This window comes from Cetorhinus maximus, chromosome 1, assembly GCF_964194155.1.
Source record: "Cetorhinus maximus chromosome 1, sCetMax3.hap1.1, whole genome shotgun sequence".
NCBI lineage: Eukaryota > Metazoa > Chordata > Chondrichthyes > Lamniformes > Cetorhinidae > Cetorhinus > Cetorhinus maximus.
The window spans coordinates 106,586,409-106,599,362 of record NC_135879.1 but is presented as its reverse complement, the minus strand read 5'-3'; the positions used below and the strand labels follow the sequence as shown (position 1 = coordinate 106,599,362).

General features: G+C 41.3%; 1 protein-coding gene and 1 long non-coding RNA gene across 4 annotated transcripts in view; one reads left to right on the top strand and one right to left on the bottom strand.

Moving 5' to 3' along the window:
- Positions 1 to 2,238, bottom strand: part of cc2d2a (coiled-coil and C2 domain containing 2A) — a 191,960-nt gene extending 189,722 nt beyond the window's left edge. Inside the window, exons 1-2 of one of the 2 annotated variants that reach the window (XM_078544962.1) lie at positions 1,665 to 2,238; positions 218 to 379 (exon numbers count right to left, since the gene is read on the bottom strand). In XM_078544962.1, coding sequence (XP_078401088.1) covers positions 218 to 231 — 14 coding nt within the window. In that variant the 5' untranslated portion in view covers positions 232 to 379; positions 1,665 to 2,238. The remainder of the gene's footprint in view (positions 1 to 217; positions 380 to 1,664) is intronic. The other variant, XM_078544971.1, reaches the window with a different exon arrangement.
- On the top strand, positions 2,229 to 7,618 carry LOC144682574 (uncharacterized). 2 transcript variants are annotated; one of them, XR_013577077.1, is made up of 2 exons: positions 2,229 to 2,460; positions 4,863 to 7,618. It is a non-coding gene; the product is annotated as an uncharacterized LOC144682574 (long non-coding RNA). The 2 variants fall into 2 exon arrangements; XR_013577078.1 differs by lacking the exon at positions 2,229 to 2,460 and adding an exon at positions 3,663 to 3,726.
- Positions 7,619 to 12,954: the final 5,336 nt, after the last annotated feature.

The following is a 12,954-nucleotide window of genomic DNA, read 5'->3' as shown; positions in this document are numbered from 1 at the left end:
CACAGCAAACTGCAGTGGTTCAAGAAGTCAATTCCCCTACCAACTTCTCAAGGGATGGGCAATAATTTTGACCTTGCCAGCAATGTTCACATCACATGAATGAATAAAAGTCCAAACTCTCTGGACATCACTACTTGAAACTCTTGACTGCACTGCAATCAGCCCTCACTGAAGAAATGAGAATGAGGAAAGAAACAAAAAGAGCTATTGCACTTACTCCATGGAAGCCATTTTCTTCAACTAATCCAATGATCAAGTGGCTTTGATTTTCTCAGTCTTCACATAGAGCCACATAAACTGTGTGATTTTAAGCCATCTCCAGTGTTATACATGCATACTTCACTGAATGTGATGTATCCCTTTATACAGCTTCTAATGTCTGCCAAAACAATTATACTATAATAAGTTACACATACAGTATTAGTATAATCAAATAAATCCCTTACAGTAGGGGACTTACTATTGAATGTTTTGAACTAAAAATACATATTCGTTAAGTGGGCTTTAGCATTAATTTTGCTAGACCTCTGCTCTTGAAATTAGGAAACTGTATTTGAAAATCAATATCTTGCTATCCCAAACACAGCATTCTTATTAATACCCAAACAATAGCAGATTTGTGAGAGGAACAGTAAACTGTTATTAAGATTAAACATACTGAAGAATGAGGTTATTAAGGTTTTAAAATCTAATCATTATCATGTAAGTATTAACTAGTTTATTTTTAAAATTTCTCCAAAAATATTATTGCAAATACCACCCCAATTTATGATCTTGCCAAATGATTTCTGTCAGCAAAGAATTATTTTAGAAACCACAAAGCATCAAAACAGATTGCCACGGTCAAAGGTAGCCAAGACGAGAAAAGAGACTAGGTATTTATAAATTAATTCACTATGGGGGAAAAAAGACACATGCTCCTAAACTCAGTGGCTTAAGTCATAATTTTGGGGCAAACCTGAAGGTTAATTATCACATAAAATAACTGGCGCTAGGATATAGGTAGATGATAAATGTGATTGCAAAACAGGCCACAGCTTCTAAAAGTTGTGTATGGTACTATACGTTGTTGGTTTAAATAAAATCACAAGGAAGCCCAACAAGATATGCAAATGACATTATAATCCATAAGGATTCAATTTTCAAATATATGGTTAATGAAAATTTGATATGACGAGAATAAGCACATCTTTTAATTTGGAAGAAATGCTTGCACTTGTGTGAATAAACCCATATTTGCTGGAAGAAAGAAAACTGAGCAGAGACTTGATGCAGATCTTCAAAACAAACTTGCATTTATATGAAGCCTTTAATTTAGTAAAATGTCCCAAGGTGCTTCACAGGAGTGTTAACAAGATCTGACACCAACCACTTGAGATACTAGCACGGGTAACAAAAGGCATAAGTAAGGCTAAAAGTAAATATATTATTTAACTTGGACAATGGGTATAGGAATTGAGGGCACCATTACATCTACAAGCTTCTAGAAACGCTGGAGATTAAACAGAAAAAAATATTCCTGCAACCACGAAATAATGAACATAGGGAACAAGCTCCCGGAGAACAAAACTGATTTAACAGTTGGCACATTGAAAAGAAAACTGCGTTGCTATCTGCCCTGAAGGGAGAAGAGGGGTAGACCAGATTTCAGTTAATGCACTTACATTGTATATATTTCTGATTTAGTTTCCAATCCAATAATCTGACCCTGAATCTCCAGTGACGCCGGCTGCGTCCAGGAAACCACTCACTTAGTAACCATTGATCACCGAACTCGGGCACCTAGGCGGAGCTGGAGCCTCGGGGCGGGGGCACAAAAACGGAGCCGGAAGCCCCACTGCGGAGCTGGAGCCGGAAGCCCCACTGCGGAGCTGGAGCCGGAAGCCCCACTGCGGAGCTGGAGCCGGGAGCCCCACTGCGGAGCTGGAGCCGGGAGCCCCACTGCGGAGCTGGATCCCTCGAGCCCCACTGCGGAGCTGGAGCCGGGAGCCCCACTGCGGAGCTGGAGCCGGGAGCCCCACTGCGGAGCTGGATCCCTCGAGTCCCACTGCGGAGCTGGAGCCGGGAGCCCCACTGCGGAGCTGGAGCCGGGAGCCCCACTGCGGAGCTGGAACCCTCGAGCCCCACTGCGGAGCTGGAGCCGGGAGCCCCACTGCGGAGCTGGAACCGGGAGAGCGCGAGCCAGTTGGAGAGGTTTCCTGTCAATCATCCGCCAATGTTAGGTTGACTGTTTTGGCTACGGTGGCCTGGTTGGGGAAGAAGGAAATCGCAACTTCACTAATGTCTGTTTGCCAAATCGACAATGAGGATTCGTGCATATTGAAGGAGAGATAGGGTTATGTTGCTTTTAAGCTTTTATTGCTGTATGTTACTCCAGAACGATGCCTGTTTATTTGGCAGATCTCCAACAACATCGCTCTCCAGAAAGGCAAATCACAAAATGCTGGAAACATTCGGAAAGTCAGTATCTGAGCAATGCCAACCATTGCTTTTTATTTGGTTAATGAAGTTAACTCTCTCTAAGCTACCATACAGTAAATGTATGATATAGGCTCATATCAAAAGTATTTAATGATGTCCCAATTGGCCTGAAAAGGAGCTGGACCAAATTTCATAATCCACCCTGCAGACTAACCTTACACGACTCCATTTTTGTATCTAGTTATTTCTTAAATGATTCCAGGGTTTTCATCTCCATTACCCAGCTTGAAAGCCCAGTCCAAATGTTGACCATGTTGCATGAAGAATTTCCCGATATGGATCCTAAAGTTACCTTTGACGAATTTGAACCTGTGCCCCTTGTCCTACTTCAATTGTTTATTTTAAAGAATTCCATGCTTTTTAAACTACCTTATATATTTAATTACCTTTCAGAAACCCTATTCTATGCTGATGAGATCAAGTCTCTATTCTTTCCTCACAACTCAGGCCCCTGACGTGAGGGAGCAGCCTACTCCAGGTTCTTCTTTGCACTCCCTTCGATGCTTAAATTTCTCGTTTGTTGCTTAGCGACCAAAGCTTACAGCAGAGTACTGTACAGTTTGATCACAATTTCTTTTGACTTGTATTCTACTGTTTTGGCTCTGCAGCTGAACATCCTATTGACTTATTTCTACTTGAATTAGACATGTTGATCTTAAAATGTACTAAGACCCCTGTGTCTCTTTCAGTTTAATCTTAACTGTTGCAGCATAATTTACAGAGTGTGTTGGCTATTTCTCCTTCCAACATCCAATATTTTGACCCCGCCTGCATTAAATTTCATCCACCGTTGTTTGGCCCACTCGTATATTTCAAATTTAGCTCATTCTAAAAGTATTTCTTCCATTCTACTGCCTCTCTTAAGTTGGTATCGTGTGCAAAATCAGTTTGCATTAGGAATATGATTTGTGTTACAGCGTAAGCACAAATGAATAAATACATTACATGCATATATATTTTTTGCACTGACGCAGATCCAGTGTGCTTCTCCATGTTTATGAATGATGCATTTACCTCTTGTATTCTAAAGGCAACTTCGTGAGTTATCCGAGCTCAATACCAATCCATTTGTATTGTCACCTCATGTGCTGAATGGAATCAATTGTAGTTACATATTTAAAACAATTTTTACAGTTGGGTCCCTGCTTCAGACTACACATAAATAACCTGTTTTTCTCTAGATGCGACAGCTCCTTCTCTCCTGGATACTAAGTATCTCTGACGCCTCATTTCCAAAGTACACTGGTATGTCTCATTGTCATCCACATTTTAAATTATGATAATCCTCATAATGCCTCTGCTTTCACTACCACTGCCAAGTTTGAAAAGCCCAATAAATTTAAAGCCAAGTAAGACCATCTACATTTTGATTCAATTATTAGAAACCACAAGTACAGTTTTCATGGGCCAAAATTTATGTGCTATCACTCCACTGCCAGAAGTGGGACAAGATTTCTGCTCACCAATCTGTCCCAGTCCTGACCCCACACTAAATCCTGTGGTTAGGGTCCTAAAAAAACAACCTCTTGCATATGCATTGCTTACATCATTGTCTCTATCAAGTAATATCTCAGAGGTTGTTTCTTTATATTGTTTCAATGTTTCAGAGTTTTGCAACAATAACTCCATTTTCTGATTCCCATTAAGGAAACTATGAAACGCCATGATAAGTATGTGATTTTCCCATACATTTCTCACATCCACATGTGATATAAATTAGGATTTCTAACTCCAGTTGTACATTCCTGAATGTTTCATTACATGATCTCCTGCCAAAAAAAGCCCCCCTACAATGCCATCATTAGTTCATCTAAGCAGACACACTTCCTTCCCATGCCAATTGAGTAGGGAAGAGACTGTGGTGAATTTTAGCTTGCACAAGCATGTGGTTTTGGGAGATGGCGGAGGGTTAAAAGTGGGGGAATTGACAGCACGTTGAGAAGTTGGCTCCAACCCGCTGGCTTCTACACTTAACTGCAAGCGCGTTAGGCTGTGTGTAAGATCCCACCTTGGAAGAGGCAGATTGTCTATTTCAAGACATTAATTACAGCAATATTATCGTGGCATTTGCAGTTTAACTCTGGGTGCATGGGTTTCCTGGGCTTCTTGGAACTTGCCAGTGCAGGCAATGAGAGAGCACAGTGACAATTTAAAGTGCTGAAGACATGACAATGAAATATGCCAATAGCTACTGACACCTCACAGCTGCTTTCTTGCTCATTTGAAAGACTTTTACTCACAGCACTTGTGCTGAGTGGTTACCTTCATAACTTTAGAGTTTACTTTGATAACTTTAGAGGTTTGTACGTATGATCTCTTTGGAGCTGTGATCTGTCAGATCAACATGGGTGCTGTTTATGCTATTTTATTTTTGACCTCAGGTGAGGATCAAGATGATCAGTAGCACCAGCAGGAGGAGCAGCACCAATAGGTGCAAGAGCAGCAACAACCTGCTCCTGACAGACCCGCTGCTCCACAGGAATAAATGGATGAGCAAAGAGTTGCAGCACTATGAAGGCTATACCAGCAACAAAGGGGCTACAGGCAGATGATCAGTTTCCTGGGCAGGTTGTAACATCAGTGCATCAGGAGGATTCGGGCCTCTCATCAGGTGGTATCAGACATTCACTGCCTGCTGAAAGAAGACCTGCTACCAAGTGGACCTGCTGGCCATGTTTTTACTGGTGGCTGTCAACATCATTGCCATTCATAACTTCCTTGTCTCTGGATTGTGAGGAACTAAGACCTCACACTGTATATTTTTCCAATGTATAGTATGTAGATATACTCATTGCTATTTCTAAAATTTTAAACCTGAGCAAAGATCCTTAAAATGGCCGAAACTATACCTGTTTGTGGCCCCCGATCAAAAGAAGTAACCTGGCAGTTTTAGGAAAACTCATCATTATCTCTGAGGAGCCACTAATGACACCCCACCCCCACCCCCATGGACTGTACAGCCCAACTGCAAAGAGAGCTATACAAAGGCCATCTGCATTTAATCACTCAGTCTGGCCAGAAGGAGATGGATTGTCTGCTAAGCCAAAGCCCCCGCAACCTTCCTTTCAATACCTAATGTCTGAGGCAATTAACAATCTTCATAACCCAGACGATGGATACATGTCCTTTGTCAAAGGATGGGTGGAGAGCTAGGAGGTCATGTGACATGGGCCTTTGACTTGTGGAACAAGTAATATTGCCTTGCTAAACTGCGTAGCTCAGTCTGCTATTCAATCTCTGACTAGCAGGCCACACTGAAGGGGCTCTGGCCTAGGTTGAATACCTGGCCTCATCTACTCTGCTGTTGGAAGCTCTGTACCATCGCCTACAAGACTGATTTATCTCTGCATGCCTATCTCATCATGTGAAGTCAACACCACCAGAAAAGTGAATTATACAGCTTCATTTTTTCCAGCCTGTAGACCTCTATGAAGGAATACCTCGTTGGACCTCGATTTTGGGCTCCGGAATCCACGTAAACCAATATTTATTTTCTCTGTAGTCTCTGTACTGTAAATCCTTTTCTCTATCCCTTTCTTTACTGTCTCAGTGTGGAGGTGCCATTGTGATCCTCCTCCCACATTTTGAGTGGATATAAATAAGATAACCCTTTGAGTTCATCCTATCTTGAGTTTACTGTGAGGCTATTATCAGAAAATTGGATCACACAAAGACTGAGGGGTTGGGGAAATATGCCACCACTTATAAAGAGGGAAATAAATCAAAATACCTTCCTGTTTACGGACAAGTGGTGAGAGGAGAAAGTAGTGCTGTTTAACTTAATCCCCTTCCTGTCCATAACAGGATCTTTGCATGACTTTGCTAGAGACATTTGCAGGATCTCCCAGTCAGCGGTTCAGAATACTTAATGAGTTCTTTCTATCTGTGTTTACTAAAAAAGAGAAAGCTGACAAAATATTGGTAGAAGCGGAGCTGGGAGAGGTAACGGTGTTAAATTGAGTGGCAGATGTACTGGAAAGACTAGCTATGCTTAGAGTGGATAAGTTGCCTGCTCTGATGGCTTGCATCCCAAGTTGCTAAAGGATGTGGGGCTGGAGATAGCAGAAGGGCTTTTGTAATCTTCCAATAGATAATAATCTTCCTAGGTATGGGGGAGCCACCACAGGATTTGAAAGTGGCAAATATGACACTGTTGTTCAGGATAGGGTGTAAGAACATTTCTAGTAACTATAGGCCAGCCAGTTTAACATCAGTGGTTGGTAAGGTTTAAGACAAATAATCAGGAAATAATGAACACACACTTGGTGAGGTTTGAATTAATTCAGGACATCCAGCATGGATTTGTAAAAGACAGATTGTGTTTGATTAATCTAATTGAATTTTTTGGCAATGTATTGGAGAATGTTGATAAAGGGAAAGTGGTGAATGTTGTCTATTTAGATTTTAAGGAAGTGTTTGACAATGTACCACATAAAAGGCTGGTTAACAAAATTGAGGCTCGTGGAATAGGAGAGTCAGTGTCAGCTTGGATAAAAAATCAGCTTAAGGACAGAAAACAGTGAGTGATGGTAAATGGCTGTTTTTCAGACTGGAGGATGGTAGACAATGGTGTTCTCCAAGGGTTAGTGCTAGGACCACTGTATTTTTTTATATTTATATATATAAATGACTTGGACACTGGAATACAGAGTAAAATCTCAAAGAGGAACAGAACTGAAAGTTCTGGAAAAATTAACAGCTACTTTAAAATACAGAGAGAAAGTAATTACTGGGGAACTGTACAGAATTCAGGATCAGAGTTGTTCACTTTTAAGTAGAAAGCATGTATGGAATTGAATCTAATCTGCCGAATAGAAGAAATTAAGAATGGTGATCAGGAGACTTCAGAGCAGAATTTCCAAAGTTATTTACAGGATTGGGAGAGCTAAAAACAGTATATTGTATAACACTAAGCCCAGAAGTAAAACCAATCTACTTTTTTACACCCAGAAAGGTTCCACACCCTTCATTTCCAAAGATAAAGAAAGAGATTGAGTCAATGGTAAGACAAGAAGTCAGTTCACCTGTAAAAGAGCCAATGAGTTGGCGCTTAGGAATTGTACTGGTTCCGAACCCAAATGGTCCTATGAGAATGAGTATTATTCTCACACAACTCAATAAAGCTGTAGAAAAAGAAGTCTGTCCAATGGTACCAGTAATTGAGAGTTTAACTAAATTAGGGATGAGCTCAATATTCTCAAAATTAGATGCTAACAGCAGGTGCTGGCAAATAGCACGAGAAGAGGAGTCCAAGCTTTTCACGATGTTCATAAAACCATTTGGAAGATTCTGTTTTCACAAGTTACTCTTTGAAATAACACCAGCACCAGAGATCTTTCAGCAAACAATGTTTGTTGATAAATCAAAGAGAGTTGTTTGCCACACGGGTACTTGGATGATGTGTTGATGCAAGGGGCCACAGAAGCTGAGCAAGACATAAGAGCAGTGCTGAGAAAAGTAAAGGATACAGGATTGATAGAACAGTAAATATGAGTTTTCACAGCCAACAATCAGGTTTCTTTGTCACATAGTGAGCGCATCAGGAATAAAGGTTGATCTGCTGAAGACCGCATTCATAAAAGAATTTCCAGCTCCAAGGAACATTATGGAGTTACAAAGGTTAATGGGAATGGTGAATCAAGTAGCAATTTTTTTGAAAAAATATTAACACAGCTCAGTGAGCCACTACATAATTTGTTACACCAAGACAATGAATGATGTGGGAAGAAGCACATCAGACATCATTCAAAAAAATCAAGGAGAGGTTGATGTCATCAGAGATATTAGCACATTACAATCGGGAATTACCGGCAATTATAGCAGCGGATTGACCCTCTACATGATTAGGCACAATATTTTTTTAGGTACAATGTGATGAAAAACACAGAGCAGTCTATAACGCACCATGGTCATTAACAGATACAGAGAAGGGATGTGTGGTAATTAGAAAGGATGCAATAGCAGCCATGTGCAAGAAATCTGCTGAATACATCTTAGATCTTCATATTCTGATAGAAACAGACCGCAAATCTTTAGTGACAATATTTAATTCAAAATAGCTTTCAACAATGCCATCAAGCTTTCAAAGGTTTAATTTAAGACTGATGAGGTTTGATTCTCATACGGTATATGTTCAAGGGAAACAACAGAGCAGAGCGGACACACGATCACACATTGAAGCAGAGAATCCAGAATTACATGGTATTAAATTTGTGGAAGAAGTGGAGGGGTTTGCTGTAAAGAGAGCCCATATGTTACTGGCAACTGCACAAAGACAGAGTGAAATCAGAGAGGCTCAAAAATCAGACATGGAATGTAAGTAGATCAGAGAATTTTGAAATAGAGGATGGCCAACATATATATCACATAATATCACCACCTTCAATACCTCTTTGTCCTTTTGTCTATGACATCTTTTGGCAATCTCCACCTATCACTGGCCCTCTATCCAGCTCTACCCGCCCCCACCTCCACCACCCCCCTCCCCGCCCCCCCCCCCCCCCCCCCCCCCCCCCCCCCCCACTCCCCCTTAAACCAGCTTATATTTCACCTTTCTACTTTTACTTAGTTCTGTTGAAGAGTCATACGGACTCAAAACATTAACTGTATTCCTCTCCGCAGATGCTGTCAGACCTGCCGAGTTTTTCAATGGTATTTTTATTTTTGTTTTATATATCACATAATCCTGTTTTGAGCGGAGACCACATCTGACAGTGATTGGTGATTTACTGATACACAATGATAAAATAGCAATCCCAAGAGTAGTAAGACCTGAGATCATGTAATGCCTACATCCAGGTCACTTAGGTATACCAAGTGCAGAGCCAGATCACCGTATTCAGTTTGTGGCCAGGTCTCTTAAACTCATTGGAAGAAATGGTATCCCAATGTTCAATTCACCGACAGGAATCTAAAGAACTAGTAATGTCATTTTCTTTTCTTACAAGGCCATGGGAACACCTAGGAATGGATTTATTTTGAGCAAAAAGGAAAAATGTTCATAATAGTAGTAAATTACTACTCGAGGTGCATAGAAGTGAAACTTACATGCTCACACATCAGAGGCAGTGATAATCTCATTGAAAGAAATTTTCACAGTCGAGGGGATTCTTGATATTGTGATATCACATAATGGTCCACAGTTCGTGAATATAGAGTTTCAAGAATTTGCAAAATCATTTGGATTTATTCACACAACAAGTTCACCAAGTTTTCCACTGGCTAATGGAGAAGCGGAGAGCGGTGTCGAACAATAAAGGCATTTCTTAAAAAGATTGAATATTTTCAACTAGCTCTCATGAGTACTGATCTATTTTCATAAAGGTTTGAGCTCGGAACATAACTGACTTTTCCCATGAGGTACCAAATGATCTGTTGTGCACGTGCAACACTTTCTGTATTTATTTCATTTCTTTGTATTTAATTAAATTAAAATAATGGTCTAGATGGTGCTGCACTTGTGTTTTTGGGTGTTAAATGGTGAAGGAAGATATAGATACAGAAATTATTAGCCAACTATATGGAAAGGGGATGAAACATGGCTGTAGGCATCAGAAGGGGCCGAGACATATTAACTCAAAACTGAGACCGGTTTAAAATCAGAAACAGGACATGACCATTGTAATATATGTAAAGCAAAAACTCGTTTAACTTTACAATGGAATGATCGCTGTAAACAGATAAGAGTTGAAAATTGTTTTAAAACACAGAGACATGACCACTATAAAATGCCTCAACCAGAGACTCCTAGTTTCACAAAGAAATGCAAACTCCTGTAGTAGTTCTGCATTGCTTGTAGTCATATGATAATCAGAATAGCTAAGTAATCAACATGATTGTAAAGTGTATAAATGTGCAAAGCAAAATACGATCGGGGAGGCAGTCTCACCACGAGCTGTGTCCCCTGTGTGCACACAAGCCATTGTCTTGTTTGGACCTCCACTGTCTACGTCTCTAGTGTTGCTTGAACACTACAACAAGTGGGCATCTATGCTTCCAGTATGATGGACAGGAAACGCATAATCATTATAAGCTAGTAGTGTGCAACCTGCTGCAATAGTACAGGCCACTGCTCCCCTCCCTGATCCCAAATGCTGCTCTCCTCCTTGATCCCAGCTATTTCTCCCTTCCTGATCCCAACATTCAATCCCCTCCCTGGTCCCCACCACTGCTACTCTCTGCAGTCCAGGCCACCCCTCCCCTTCCCGATCACTACCCTCTCTGTTCTACATCCTTCCCAATCCCTGCACTCTCTAATCTTGGCTATTTCTACCCTCCCTGATCCCAACACCACTTCCTCCCTGACCTCAACATTGCTAGCCTTCCTCCTGATTACTCCCTCACCTGCAGTTCACCCAGTACCATTCTGGCTCTCTTTAAAGACTAACCAAGGGTCACTGCCAATGACACTGGAGCTTGGACTTCAAAGCCCCTTCTTTGCTGAGCTGCCTGGAGATTGCCCATGTCCAATCATATTGAGGACTGAGGTTTAATATTAGGTATATCTCAGACCTATCCATTTAGGTGCAGGATTGTTCCTGTGCACCACATTTTGGATGTAAAAAGATTCTCCTCAATATATTTATTCGCTACTATCTTCCCAAAAATGGTTGTATATCCATTAAGTTACACATCCATGCCTGTCACAGCATTTCTTAAACATAATGAAAAATAGTCGGAAAAGTCATCGAAACAGGAAATAAAATGCTATGTGCAGATTAATGAATAAACATACAAGCACTTTCCTGAATGTTCTGAGAACAGTGAGGCAGTATTGACATTTAATGTGCACAAAACAATGGAAGCCATATAAGGCACACATCTGGTATGAAATGAAAACAGATCAAAGACCAGAACCAGAATTATGAAGTGAATTCAGCTAAGTTGTGTCTTTATCCTGGTTTAAAGTGCAGGAACAATGCCAAAATCTTTAAACTGACTTCCAATCTAACCACATAGAAACTGTGAATCATTATCAGTGAGAGGATGATAGGGAAAAGGGATTGAGTTTTCATTTAGCAAATGTTACACTTTTTGAGGTAACATTAACTCTGTCATGCAGGCTACCACTGCATTGTGGTATTGAGGTTGTGAAGCTATGTTAAAAACAAATTGAAACAAAATTACTGATGACTGTGATTGGCAATAATTATGTTGATTCATTATTAATATAACTGAAACCCTTCAATACAAAAAACGAATGTTTGGATAGATACCAAGAGTTAACAATTGGATAAGGCCCAGAATGCACAGGTGTGTGTTTCGCGATGCGTGATTATCCCAGGTCGATAAGAGTGCTGCAGCCAGCAAGCAAACTTTGTGCTACCTACTCATGTCAATGATTATGACATGCAAGCCAATGCTAAACATGCTGCTGAGTAGCCCCATGCTCAGCAAGTGCACCCATGTTCAAGTGAGGCTAGCACTATTTAAAGGTCAGTGATCTCATCTTCAAATGCCATATCTAACCAATCATATCACCAACCTCCCACACTGCTCAATGCACCACACTCCCATTACCCGGCTATCTTTAGGTCTCGTGCCTAACACACAAATGCTTCACTTCACCCTCACTCAGTTACCACTGCTGCTAGCCTCACACCCTCATTTCGCAGCTTCCACATACTGCCAGCTATTTGGCTGTGATGGGCACATCACCCTCACTGACACTCTTCCCTCCCTCTTGCTTTACAAGATGACCCACAACAGGAGCAAGCAGCAGAGGACAGGCATGGCTACATGTTCTCATTCCCTCGGTGTGTTGCATTATTGTCATAGATGAGGCTATTGCATGCAGTTGCACCCACCATTCCTGCTGAAATGGGCCTGTCTGGAGCTTTCGCCACTGAACTCAGATGGGTTCAGGGGAGGGATTCTTAATTAATCTGTACATGACACACATCCATGCTTCTAAGCTTGCAGGTTAGGCACCAGGCTGCCCCAGAATGCCAGGAATTCTGGTCAAAGTCAGGCAACATGCCCTCCCAGTCCCTTCCAGGAACAAAACAATAGGCTGCCTATCTCACCCTTTGTAAGTGAGCACAAAAACTCTAAAGTTTTAGCGATCATCCGGGACCCAGGCTGTGTCCTGAACCTGGGCCTTGTGTGGGCCCACATGCTTTGGTGGCTGGAAATGCTGATATCTGATTTAAGGCCCGGACCAGCGTATCTGGGTGCCATCTTAAAATTTACCCTCTCAGCACACTGCCACTGAATTACACACTGAGCACTGTGTCTGGAATTCTCTCTCCCAATGAATTGTGGAGACTGGGTCATTAAACATATTCAAGGCTGAGTTAGATTTTTGATTGACAAGGGGGTCAAGGGGAATGGGGGCAGACAGGAAAGTGGAGTTGACTGGCGGAGCAGGCTCAAGCGGCCAAATGGCTATTCCTACACCTATTTTTTATGGTCTTATGTTAACTTGCCATCAAGGATAACAGTGTGTTCCTGCATTATCCACCTCCTTATCAA